Source organism: Fundulus heteroclitus, chromosome 18 (genome assembly GCF_011125445.2).
Source record: "Fundulus heteroclitus isolate FHET01 chromosome 18, MU-UCD_Fhet_4.1, whole genome shotgun sequence".
NCBI classification, from domain to species: Eukaryota; Metazoa; Chordata; class Actinopteri; order Cyprinodontiformes; family Fundulidae; genus Fundulus; species Fundulus heteroclitus.
In genome coordinates, this window is record NC_046378.1 from 29,522,921 (window position 1) to 29,536,378 (window position 13,458).

The following is a 13,458-nucleotide window of genomic DNA, read 5'->3' on the forward strand; positions in this document are numbered from 1 at the left end:
GTGCTTGCAGCGGTATCGTTCTGTCACTCTGTTTCCGTACTTCGTCCGTACCTGACCCAGTTCTCGCTTTTTTGTCCTTATTCATTCTTTACTCAACTTCCTCCTGCTTTGGTCCTAAAACCACACTCCCTCCTTCACAGATCTCATGTGTGCATTCTTCTCCTGTGAGGTCTTTAGATCAGTCCCTCTTGAGTGCTGTTTGACATGATAATCTATGCATGGAGTTTGTCTACACGAACATGACATATTGTGTGTTTTGTTAGCCCCTTGTGAGTGTCTCTGACCGTGAATCCCACTGGCGTCTCCCGAGGTCCTGACATGCTCCGCGGGGCTTCACTGGGTGGAGCCCAGGCCAGGAGACGGCCTCTCCCGGGGAGGTCAGGGCCGGAGCTGGGTCAGGTCCTGGTAGGTGGGGACTTCTTTGGCTCATCAAGCGGCCGATGCAGAATGTTTGAGCCAGTTGCCAGGCAAAAAGGAAGGTTTTGATTTACCCTTGTGTCTGTCGAGCAGCTTGTCGCAATTAGTGATGTCAGGAGGGAAAGAAACAAATATGAAGCATTTTCTTCAAAGAGCGAGCATTTCCTGCCCATGAGTTCATTCTTTCCTCGGGTTTCTCGATGAAGAGGGGGTAAAAGTGCAGCCAATTTCTTATTTGTCATGATAGATTTTTCAGGTTTGGCCTCTTCTCTCTCTTCAGCCCCTACATGTCATGTCGTGACAACCATCAAAGTCTATTTATTTCCTGTTTATCCTTAATAGAGATCTGAACTTTTGTGTTTGCTGAATAAGATAAATGACCAGTAATAAATACAGTGATAGTTGTGAACTGCACCTCGGGCCGGCAGTGGAATGCCTATTCCTCTGACGAAAGTAAATGACAGCTTTGTTTAGCATGCGGCTTATATTTCATTTGCCTGCAGTATTTTAGATAATATGTCACAGTGCTGTAGTTTATGAGGCCCGACTGTGTTCGTGCAGCGAGCAATGCCAAGTTTCCCCGCTCTCCTCCTGGCTGAAGGTATCCCATGCAGAGGCCATCTGTCTCCCGCTCCACCTAATGGTAAGGGTGGAGTCCCTTCCTTCGTCTGGTTATTTCCCAATGCTTTACTGTAAAGCAAACAGCACATAGCATAGATGGAGTCCAGTTTCTTCTTATGCTTTGACAGGCGCGATAGCCGACAAACTGAAACCAACACACGTTGTACGGTGGCAGTTGGGACCAGCGTGTCAGGTAGCTGCTCTATCTCGGGGTCACGTTAGGAAGAAGTCTGGTCTGTGGGACACGTGTCTGAAGGCATCACTACAATGTCACGCATGCCAAACATGACGGTTTACTACTCCAGCAACCTGTGCCACTGAAATGTTTTGATCCATCCGACCATCTTCGTTCCCGGTCCGGCTATAGATACGACTGTACAGCTGTCGGTGTTATTGCAAAGCGTTGCTATTTTTTTTTCAACTAAAATAACTAAGTTGAGCAAATAGTGTGGCAGCAAACAGTTGTTGTGTCAGCTCAGATGACCCTGGGGCAGAAAATGCAAGAGGCACATGGCTCTGACCCCGACGCTCCCCCGCAGCTATGCACCCTGGTGACTATGACAGAAGCAATGCAAACAGAGGGCAACACATGCACTGGAAAACAGATCATACCAGGGCCAGCCGCTTTGTTTTTTTTTTTTTTTTTTTAGACTAGGTCATGAATCAGACATAGAGAATAGACGTTTATGTGTTTCTAAACTATCGTGGTGAAATGTTATAATCCAACGTGACTTTTCCAAATGTCTTTTCAAGTGGTTGACAAATAAGGCAGAACTGGTTTATTTCTCTGAGGGAAATGTGTTAACAGCCTTAGTATACAGTGCCTTGCCGAAGTATTCATACCCCTCATATTTTGTCACGTTACAACCACAAGCCTTAATGGATTTTTACTGTGATTTTACATGTTGGACCATCAAACGTAGAGAGCATATGTGAACTGGAAGGAAAATGGCGAGTGTTTTTGGAAGTGGGATGAACATCTGTATTCAGCCCTTTTAGTCAGTGCTTTCTAGAACTACCTTTTGTTGTAATTGCGGCTTCAAGTCTTTTGGGATATTTTTTTACACTAAGAAAACTTTTGATATTTCTGTGCAAAACACTTCAAGGTCTGCAATTTTCAGGTTTTTCTTCAGATTCTCTATTAGATTTAGATCTGGACTTTAATTGAGACACTCTAAATACAAGGATATGCTTTTATCTAAACTATTCCAATGTAGCTCTAGCTGTCTGTCCGGGGTCATTGTCCAGTCGGAAGGTGATCCCCTGTCTCAATCTCTGTGGCCTTTAACAGGTTTTCTTTCAGGATTGCCCCATGTTTAGCTCCATCCGTCTTCCCTTCAACTCTAACCAGATTCCCTGTCCCTGCAGAACAAAATTTGCAAAGCATGACGCTGCCCCCGCCACAAGTCGCTATAGAGATGGTGCGTTCAGGTTGATGTGCAGTGCAAATTTTCTGCAGCACATACTTTTTGCATGTATGCCAAGAAGTCTTTGTCTTGTCTTACCAGAGCTACTTCTGCCGCATATTTGCTGTGTCCCCTACATGGCTTATGTCAGACTTTTTATATCATTCTTTCAACATTTGAAGCGTTAGTAAAGTGCATGACTAAACATTGCAGATTCAGCAGATTCTCACAGCTGAACTGTGGCTCTTTGCAGCTTCTCTAATTACCACCGTGGTCTTGGCTGTTACTTTGATCAATGCTGCTTTTGCCCAGCCTTTCACTTGAAGTGGATGGTGATGTCTCGGCAGGTTTGCAATCGAGCCATACTCTTTCCGTTTTCAGAGGATGGATTGACCATGACTCAATGAGACGTGCAGAGTGTGGGATATCGTTTTGTAATCTTAAGTATTAATCTAACTTTATGTCTGACCTCTTCCTGGAACATGCGACATTGACCTGAAGATCCGAAAGATCTGGTCCTTGGTCTTCAGGATGCTGTTTGATCCCTATTGTTCCCTAACCAACCTTTGAGGCCTTCATAGACAGCTGGATTTATACTGTAAATAAACTCCACACAGGTGGACTCTTCTGACTTATAAGGGCCACTTTGAAGGCAATTGGCTGTATTCAATTTTATCTAGAGGGTATCAGAGTATAAATAGGGCTTAAAACAAATCCACTTCACTCTTTGAAAAGTTCAAGAAGTGTGAATACTTTTTTAAGGCACTATAGTGAAGTGTTGATCAGTGTACACATTGGAGAATGAAAGCAAAATATCTTTCAATGTGAAAACCCAGGCGGAAAAAAATACAAGCAGGGAAGGCGAATAAAACTTCCCAACATCAACGGTTCACATATTGGAACTTGAGCAGCTATTCACACAGAGGGTCTTACTTTTGCACAGATGGTCACACACTTACTTCTTATTTTGGTAGAGAGAAAAACACAGTTTGTGTGTGCGCGAGTGTGAGCGTAATCACTAAAATTACAGGGGACGAAATGGAGCTCGGGGAGCGTCAGCCTCCTTGGCTGTATTGCTCACAAACCCTGATAGCATTGCTGTGGTTTACCACTCATATTCATGCCAAAGACTTGAAATACCCGCCAGTGGACCACTTTTATAAGTTTTACTCCATGCACGTCTCAAACGGCGTACAAAGTGGAAATTTATGGAAATATAGTTTGTTCTGACTGCAGCCGTGTCAGGGAAACTGAGATTTAATGTCGGAACATTTTGAATGAAATCAGCTCAGAGCAATGTTTCACTGGGTTTTTTTTGTTTTTTTTTGATAAAGGAAAACATTTATTCTCAAGGTTTAAAATGGGTCTACTCTACTGCTCAGTGTGGTACAGTGTTATAAATTATTGCACTGCCTTTTAAAAATAAGCATTTGTGTTTCTATATCAACGAGTCATTCTCACAGAAAGTGGAAAGAAAACAGTAAGATAGATTTTTTTTTTCGTCCTGGCAGCAGCCTTAACCTGTAATTTAGGATTTATTTCAGGTTACTTTTCCAAGATACGGCATATACCACCGCTGAGCTGGATGTGTTTGTTTGTTCTGCTGCAACCTCGGAGCACTTCTGTCAGCGGTGACGTGTAGATTACTGATGGCGTAAGGCAGTCACAAAATATGTTTTTTATTGTTGTTGTTGTTGTTATTCTTAAACCACAAGCGGTTTTGATTCAATAAGTAAGATGGAGGAAGCCTGAATTAAATCTTACTCCAAAACAGTTTAAATATGTTTATTTGCTCACTTATCTGCTAATTAGACATGACTGACTTTCAAATATTATTCACGAGGACCGCGAAATGAGTATCTAAATTTTGTAGGATTTTATTTGACTTTATTACGTTTTTTTTTTTTTTTTTTTTTTTTGTAAAATTCAATCTGATTTCACCAGCTATGCATCCAGCTACTGTTTGAGCTAACACTGGCCAAAAGGCAGCATGCACTGTGGTTTACAGTCCATCACAAGTTTGCCATAAAACTGATAGACAACACCTTGCGGTCACAGCAAAGTTGCCCCTGCTGTATGTAATAGTATGTGTCTTCTGACCGTAGAAGGCAATTCTCCCTTCCACAAGGAGAAATTGCTGGTCACAAAAATGAACCAGCTATATCCAGAATTTTACCTCTGCACCACCAGTGAACAAAATACATTTCATGCCACTCATGAGCATTGTCATTTTACTTTCAGAGTTAAATCCTCATTTTTATGACTCAGCACTGGTCAGTTTTCAAAGTCCATAGTATAAAAACAACCTTCCTAGACATTAGATGCCATTATGGTGGTTAAACAAAAATGTATACTAATTGCTTTCATTTGAAACAGAAAAGCAACAATCATTCCTACTGCAGCTAAAACAACGCTACATCTTGAGAATTACATTTCTAACAATGTTATTGTTCCTCGAGTTTTCATAACACCTTAGCAAACACAAAGTTTTCTTCAAGTTTTTCAGTTTCTTGCTTTATGTCAAAAGTAAAGCAAAGAACATTCTTATCCATTTGCTTGATGGATGCATCTTTATTATGCAGTGATGCAGGGTGGAGTTTTGGGACTTTTCCCTACCGCGCTGGCTTTTTTAGACCCTATTCAGGATATAGTACCGCAGGAGCGGCATCGAGTAGAACTGTGACGTGAACAGACTGGTTGAACGTGGGTATGGACAGCCGAAAGTGGAGGGAGCCAAGAATAAAAAACAACCGTGATTTACTGCAGAGAGGGAAAACAATAGATTCACCGGATATACTGAAAACTGCTAAGTTTCTCTCAAAATAGAGTGTGGTTCAAAAAGTTGTTCTTCACGGCCGCTGATCGAACTTCTGTTGTGTCTGTGCGGTAGAAGGCAGAGAGAGAAAGCTCCCGTTGCATCGTGGAGCGAAGGGGTCTCCACGATGCAACGGCTGCCAAGAGAGGAAGCTGTCGCTGTCTGTATGGAGCCCAGCAGTGTGGAGGCTAGGGCAGGGCGATATGGCCTAAAATCAGTATCACAATATATAGAGCAGTTCAACTCGGCAACGATAGATTGACGATAACACTAACAACCCCTGCCTCAGCCCCCGACCTAGGTTATATTGACGGTATGATTCCCCTTGACAGTCACAGCTCAGTTATCTCAGCAGATGCACCTCCCAACTACACCAATGTCCCTAAAGGGTACATGGGTTAAAAATAAATAATAATAACCCCTATGGAGCGGCCATGCCTGCGGTCAACATTATACAAATGTAAGTTTGTTAAGATGTGCACACTGTTTAATTTTGAAGGAGACAGTGCAATGTTGCCAGTGGCCTTGAGGTACGTTTAACATGGAAGTAACAGGTCTAGCGCCGCTAGTGGCTAAAAGTTACAAACTGCTGCTTTAATGCGGAAGAGCTAAAGAGAAACTGAACTCAGGGGGAAAAGAAAAATACTAACCTAAGGGGAAGGAAGTAGAATCTACAGGGTATGGAAAGCAGGATAAAACTAAAAAAAACTGAGCACAAAGGAATACCTAATAAGCCAAAAATGTAGTCCATAATGAACAGTACATTAATGAAAACAAACACAAAATGAAGACCGAAATCTAACACCTGGAATAAAAATAGGTTTGATGTCATTCCCAGATCCAAGTTTCTGCTTCAGAGGTAAACTCAACACCACTGATATTCCCGGTTCATTCGTTTTTACCTAAATAACAGGCAACCCAGTTACCAGACGTTGGTAGCACTGTTGCCTTGCAGCAAGTAGGTCCTAGGTTCGAATCCCAGCTTTGGCTCTTTCTCCATGGAGTTTGCCTTCATACATTTTCTCCAGATATGCCAGCTTCCTACCACAGTCAAAAAAACATGAGCGTTAGGTTAATTGGTCTCTCCAAGTTGCCCTTAGGAGTAAGTGTGCCGTTGTCTGCTCTACATGTCTTTGTGTTGGCCTGTGATGAACTGACAGTCAGTGAAGATGTACCCCACCTCTGGCCCAATGACCACTGGAGATGCACACCAGTCAACCAACCTCAAAGACTTGGACCTCATTAATGATTAATCATGAAAAACACCAATGGAAGCATACATTAGTTGAGAATGACCAATAAAGACTTTTCAAATTCTCATTGAGAGAGGTGTAATCATTTTAGACATTCAGGTTCTTGTTAAAATGTAAATACAAACTTTTTTTTATCTTAAAAAGTGAAACCCCTGTTCACGGTCTTATATTTTGGGAGATGTCTTTAATTTCCTGTTAGTAACAAACGTCTTGGTTGAATACAGATATTTTTACAAGAATAAATCATTTTGGGCCCAACAGTAGAGTTAGGTGAGCAAAAGAGACCTGCGAGATCAATTTGTAGTTTTCAAATATCTGTCGAGCAGAATGTGAAACCTATTTGCTCTTCTGATCTTTACAGAGTAACACTGGGAGTAGAACGAACTGATTAGCTGCTTTACTAAGATGCAGTGCGTAGCTTGCCAGCTGTAATTTCAAAGCAGCATTAATTTGGCAAGAGGGATGGATGTCTCTTTGAGCTCCTTGCTATGACTGCTTTTCCGAACCAGAAATATTTCCAAACAGCCAGATTTGTCCGTCTCGCAAGTGAGGGGAAAAATGTATTACGCGTTTCTTTAACCAGCTGACAGCCAGTGTAAAGCAACAGGTGGGGAGAAGGCAGTGCTGAGCAGCGGTAGCTTCAGCCACTGGAGCACTTTCTCTGGTTTTTTTGAAGTTTTAAAAACATAACTTCTTTACCTTCGTCTTCCTTGAGACCGATAACAGTCCGATACCCATCTGGGACCACATTTGTTGTCCTGTTCTCCTTCTGTTTCTGTCTACAGCACTGAGATGGCTTTTAACGTTCAAAGCCTGTTTTATATGTCTGAAACAAGACAACAAAAGCTATGGGGTGGGCCCCCGAGTCAAATTAGTAGTCTCGTAAAGAAGCAGGAATAAAATGCATCAATTGATTCTTTTGTTTCATCTCCTTCCAGAAAATCATACCTGCTAGTTAAGAAGGTGCTCTTATAATTAGCAAGAGGAACAGTCTGAGTGTCCCGTGGTGAAAGTGTGCAGCTCGAGAGGCAAAGCAGAACCCTCAGTCACGCACAGGAAATCTGGTTCTTCTTACATTAGGAAACAAAAACATGCATTAAACACCAAAGTTACTTTGACCCAGGGAAGGAAAATTAAAGTAAAATCTTTGGCATTCATTATTTACACGAGAGTAAGTTGGTGTGTTTTTTTTTTTGTCTGTACAAGGTGGTATTTTCAATTTGTGTTGGAACAGTTTTAGCATAGATGAACACTCCAGAAATGCTTAAACTCTTTGTTTTTGTCCTTGGTTGGTCGCATCCAGCTGCTGTGAATTTTAAGTCGCTCTGACGATCACACAAATGACTATTTCATGTTCAGCTCGTCACCGTTGATTATTCTTGCTGGATAATCTTCATCTGCTTTCTTCCTCCGCTTTGACATCCAGTAATTAAAGACCATAATCGGTTTTCCACTTCGTTAACAACTCATGGCAGATAGTCCTGTTGAATTGCAGCAGCAGCAATGACATGGGAGCTTCCTTTTCTGTCCTTTTTTCGGCAGGTGCCGGCGGAAAACAGGTGGTCGTTCCTGACAAAGTGAACGCGGTGCTGGGCAAGAACATCACACTTGGCTGCAGAATAGATGTGGGAGCCAACCTCAGTCTCACGCAGATCTCCTGGGAACGTCGTCTTCCTTCAGGCCCCCTTACCCTGGCAGTTTTCAACCCCGAGTATGGAACCTCCTATTCTGAACAGTATGGCAAACGCATCTCATTTGTTTCCCCTTCCATACGAGATGCCACCATCACCCTTGAAGGAGTCGGTTTTGCTGACGTCGGGTCCTACACCTGTAAAGTGGTAACCTTTCCTCTGGGCAACACGCAAGCATCAACCTTTGTTAGTGTTTCAGGTAATGTAAATCCTTCAATCCTCAAAGATTTCTGAGTTATTCTATTTTAAAATTCCATTTTTCAAAGCAGTTCGTTGTTTGTTGTGGTAAAACAAAGCTTGACAGACCACTAAGTGTTTGCTCTGAAGAAATAGGCCGCTCCCCGAAGCTGCCTAACATTTAAACTACTGCTTGGAAAAATGCCATTTGTTCTTAAATCTGTGTTAAAATCTACAGAGGAAGAGACACTCTTTAGCTTTGACCTCAATCCTCTCAAGTTTTAATAACCCCAAAACTGTTTGGAAACATTATTTCAAATGTTAGTGTATCTCATCGGCACCCTTTAAATGTTATGCAGGAACGTCAGACTGAATCTGAATGAGACGCAGCAACAAGTTAATTGCAGGGTGTGATACAAAATGAGTCTCATAACATTCAGTTACATTTTACCAAGTTAGATGAAAATGTAGATGTGGATGGGGAAAAAAACAGTTTTCTTTTTTTGCTTTTTATTTTCCTTCTTTAGATCTTTTTGAAAAACATAACTCAAAGTCTAATTAACATCCTTAATTGTATTTGGTGATATTTTGCTAGAGACTAATCTGCTTACGACCAGAATTGTTGATTTTCAGCTTAATTTATCGTAGGCCATTCAGAAACACAGAAAAACAGAATTTCAGGGAATGCACCATTACGTAGCTCTTGAAATAATTTTGTCTTTTAATTTAGTTAAACCATCTTTTGCCATTTCTGCCCACTTATAAATATGGTAATGAAATTAATATTTAATGCTTTTAATTATCGTTCTTGAAGAGAAATCAGAATTAGCTAAAGCTTGTATGGCCGGGTCAACGCTTTGCAAGAACCATGCCATCACAAATCCACCACAGATCACTGATCAGTGCACGTTACACTTTTAACTTCAATAAATACCAAAAAGAAGAAGGAATATATGCTCCGTCCTGTAGGGAATTACAAATGTATAACTATAAAATAAACGTGCACCCACTTGCAATATGAATATATTTAAACTAAATGACCACTCTGTCAAGGATTCTATTATTGAACCATTACTAATTAAAAGTTAAACTACAGTGCCTCTATATTTTTGTGTGCATTACAAACTTATTTACACATAAAAGCTTCTTTTCTGAACATGATGACCTTTGTCTGCGCTCAGCATATGTTTTAGGCCCTCGATGTGATTCAGTGTTGAGCGTAGGAGATTGTGCTATTGGCTGCAGCTTCTTGTCCTCCTCCAGAGACGGAAGGAGACTCTGAAGTCTGATGAGCGGTACATTAAGTATTGCTGCAACAGCCGCAGTGTCTGGAACCTAGTAGAGCTCAATTACACCTTGCCGTCTTCTCTGAGCAGATTCTCAGGCACTTTTTGCTCATAAGAAAAGCGCGCACACCCAAATGCAAACACACACCTTCTTTACAATTCAGATGTAATTACGATGTGATTACAGAGGAAGCATGTGTCATTTGCAGTCTGATATGCAGCTTGTGGGAATTAAGTTACCCAACTGGGAAATTTTCTTAGACAAGGAACATCACAGTTTGAAGAATTAAAGTCAGCAGGTTTGGATTCCCAAGTGCCCTTTTTTGTTTGTATATATTTTAAGTGACTCGTTTTATTACAATGAAACTCACAGTATCACTGCAGCAAGGTGGCTGCCACCTAGCAACTTTAATGCCTTGCAAAAAGATTCATGCCTTGCTTTTCATAATTTCTTTTAAATAAACATACTTTAGAAAGTGTGATGTGTATATATACTCATCCCCTTTACTCTGACAGCTAAAATAAAATCCAGTGCCATCAGTTGACGTCAGAAATCAACTGACTTGTAAATAGAGGGCACCTGTCTTTTTTTAATGCCAGTGTAAATCCAACTCAGAAGTTAGTTGGAGAACATTGGAGAACAAACAGCATAATGGAGCCCAAGGAACACATCGGGCAGGTCTGAGATAGAGTTGTAGAGAGGTTTAGAGCAGGGTTAGGCTACAGAATATTACAAACTGAACATCTTATAGAGCACTGTAAACTCCATCATCAAAAAATCAAAAGAGCGGGACACAACTGCAAACCTTCCAAGAGGTGGGTTAGTGTTAATCAGAGAAGCAGCCGAGAGGGCCAGGGTAACTCTGGAGGAGCTGCAGAGATCCAAACCACATGAAGCAGAATCTGTCTACAGGACAAATATTCATGGGGAAGTCCCCAGACGAAAGAGATGATAAAAGAAAGCCATAAGACTTCCTGTATTAGGTTTGTCATGATCTATGTTGGAGGCACAGCAAACAGTAGGAAGCCCCCACAGTTAAACATGGTGGTGACAGACTTATGCTGTGCTAGGATAGAGCTAAATACAGGACAGTCCTGGAAGAAAACCGTTTAAGATGCTGCACAAGACTTGACACTGGGGCGGAGGTTCACCTTCTAGAGGGACAATGTTTCAATACTGCTGGAGCTACAACGAAAGGTTTAGATAGAAGCATATTTATATGTTAGAATGGTCTAGTCAAAGGCCAAACCTAAATCCAATAAATGATCTCTGACAAGAGATGTTCTCTATTCAGTCTGGCTGAGCCTGAGCCACTTTGTAAAGAAGAATACGAAGCAGCTGCCGCTCAACCTGCCTCTGGATGTCAAGAAGAGCTGAATACAAAATGCAGAAGTTTTTATTAATGAAAAAATTGAAAACCACGCATTATTTTCAAAAAAGTGCTTGACAATCTGTCAACATCATACGAAGCATATCAGCTTCTCCATTTACACTCATAAAATGGATTAATTGGACAAATCTTCAAACAAATAACTTTTTTTTGAAAGGGACTTGTCATGACATGTTTGGGGGATAATTTCCTAACCCACACGCAGAATCACTCACAGGAGACAAATTGAAAAATTGCTACAAGGCTTCCCAACAAAAGAAAATGTGCACACTGGGGCAGGTTTCTGAGTCCCAGGTTGGGCGCCGTGGTTTTGCGAGTTGAAGGCGGGACTTGGGGAGATAATGGGATCCTGGTGGTGGATTCCTGATGGAGGGAGCATGGTGAGGATCTGAGTTCTTGAGCGAAGACGATGGCGATGGCGATACGAGGTCCAGATGGACAGAGTATTGCAGAGCAGGCAAGCACATAAAGTCAGGGAAAGTTGGAGCTGCAGTAGACGACCGTGGAGTGGGTAAATTCCCAGAGGAGATGGTAGGTTGAATCCGGTAGGTTACTTCACCCGGAGCTAGAGCTGATCATCAGTGGTCGTCCTTCAGCTCCTAATACCGCTGAGCAGGCTAATGAGGAAATCACACACAGGTGTGTGGTATGCAGTAGGCCTGCCACACCTTCCAGCAAAGATCCTCCGTTCAGAGAGACGTCTCATACAAACACAATCTCACAAACACACGCCAGGACCGTGACATAAAATACAATTATGAGCATAGAGAGAATTATTGTTATAAACCTTGACCTCTAACGCACCCTTCGATTCTTGATTTATGCCATGTGTGTTTTATTTACTCTCTTTTCAACTCATTACTTTTTTTTCCCCCCCTTGTTTGATTCCTGTTTATATTTTGAGGATCACGAGAAGCACACGACTGCATTTTCATTCCTTTTAGATTAACTCCAGTAACAACATTGAAAAGTCAAGCCCCTGAGTAATGGACTAAAGTCACGGCACACTTTGTAATGTTTAACAGGTGCACTGGATATTGGCATAATTTCAGAAGTCACACTCCAGATACAAACATCTTGTAGATGAACAACGATATGAGTCAGAAAAATAAATATTTAACCGTACGTAAGCTTTCTATTTCTATTTCTTCTTTGTCTGCAACAACAGGAAAGGACAAAATATTTAGGAAACTGTTTAGAAGGCACTCTGTTGCTCTGCACCAGGCAAAAACCCTCTCGTGTCAGCAGAAGGAAAGAAAATATTACCCTAAGTGAATAAGCTACAATGAGCCTTTGTTTTTAACTACTGGTAGGCGAATTGAAATCTCCTGAGCAGTTCAGTTACTTGAAAACAAAACAAGGATGCAATTAGGTTTACAAAGTGGATTTTACAGATAAGAAACTACTGCAACATTTTTGTAAAGCGTGCAGGCTCCAAGAATTAATTATGCCCACCTATTTTAGTCCCAAAGCTGTCTGATTTGCCTGGTTCTTGATTGGTCTCTCTGTTGAGTCCCTAAATGGACTTTTTAAGTTGGCTCAAAATGAGATAAGCATATTGGCTTGTTTAGGATGAAGGAGTTTCAGATCTGCTTTTAGCTTGTTAAAATGATCCTGGATTTCCCCAAATTTACTATGAGTCAGAATTTCACAATCTGCTTGCATTGATGCAATGCATTCGCAATGGCAGCTTTTTAGGTACTATAAAACGTTTTGTATATGGGTTTGCATCAGAAAGCATTTAATCATGAATTCATCTAAAGAAGCCTTGACCATCAGTATTAATGTCTAGAATGTGTGTGAGCCAAGAAGAGCCAATGCAAGTCAGCTCGCCGAAGGGAAACGATTGCCCTTTCCCGTCCCGACACTTTTCCATTCATCCAGAGAGTTCCCTTCCCTTTCTGACTGCAACCCCAAATTAACACGTCCGTCTGATCTAGTTATTCTGATGGTTCAGCTGGCCAGCCTGCCAGCATAGAGCAGCTACTGTTTTAAAGGTCATAGGGCTGCGAGGAGGGGCAGAGAGAAGTGAGTGAAGAATGCGAGGTGGAGCCATGAAATTGGTGTCCCCGCCCTTGTAAGGCGTACATGAGATGGCCGGTTATTTTTGGAAAAGAGGAAAGAGGGGGTAACCTCTGTTTTTTTAATTCGCTGTTGGACCTCCTGCCTGGCTGGCGAGGAGGAGGATGGCAGATGCGGGTTTGTGCACCATTTGTAAAGCTATAAATGTTGCTTAAAAACAACAGCTTGTTGGATTTCTTTTTTTACGCAGGAAGAGAGATAGGAGGTGGTGCACTGCAACACAATGCAGAAGAAGCAAACCAGAGCAAACTGTATATCGCTTTTAACTCTGCTTGTTGTTTACTTCAGTTCCCCTTCAGTGAGTGTTTTTTGTTTTTTT

General features: G+C 41.6%; 1 protein-coding gene across 1 annotated transcript in view; it reads left to right on the forward strand.

The window, feature by feature from the left end:
- The window catches only part of nectin3a (nectin cell adhesion molecule 3a), a 45,514-nt gene that overhangs the window by 14,544 nt on the left and 17,512 nt on the right, over window positions 1-13,458 (forward strand). The window contains exon 2 of the mRNA XM_036149826.1: window positions 8,055-8,402. Within this exon, the coding sequence (XP_036005719.1) occupies window positions 8,055-8,402 (348 nt within the window). The remainder of the gene's footprint in view (window positions 1-8,054; window positions 8,403-13,458) is intronic.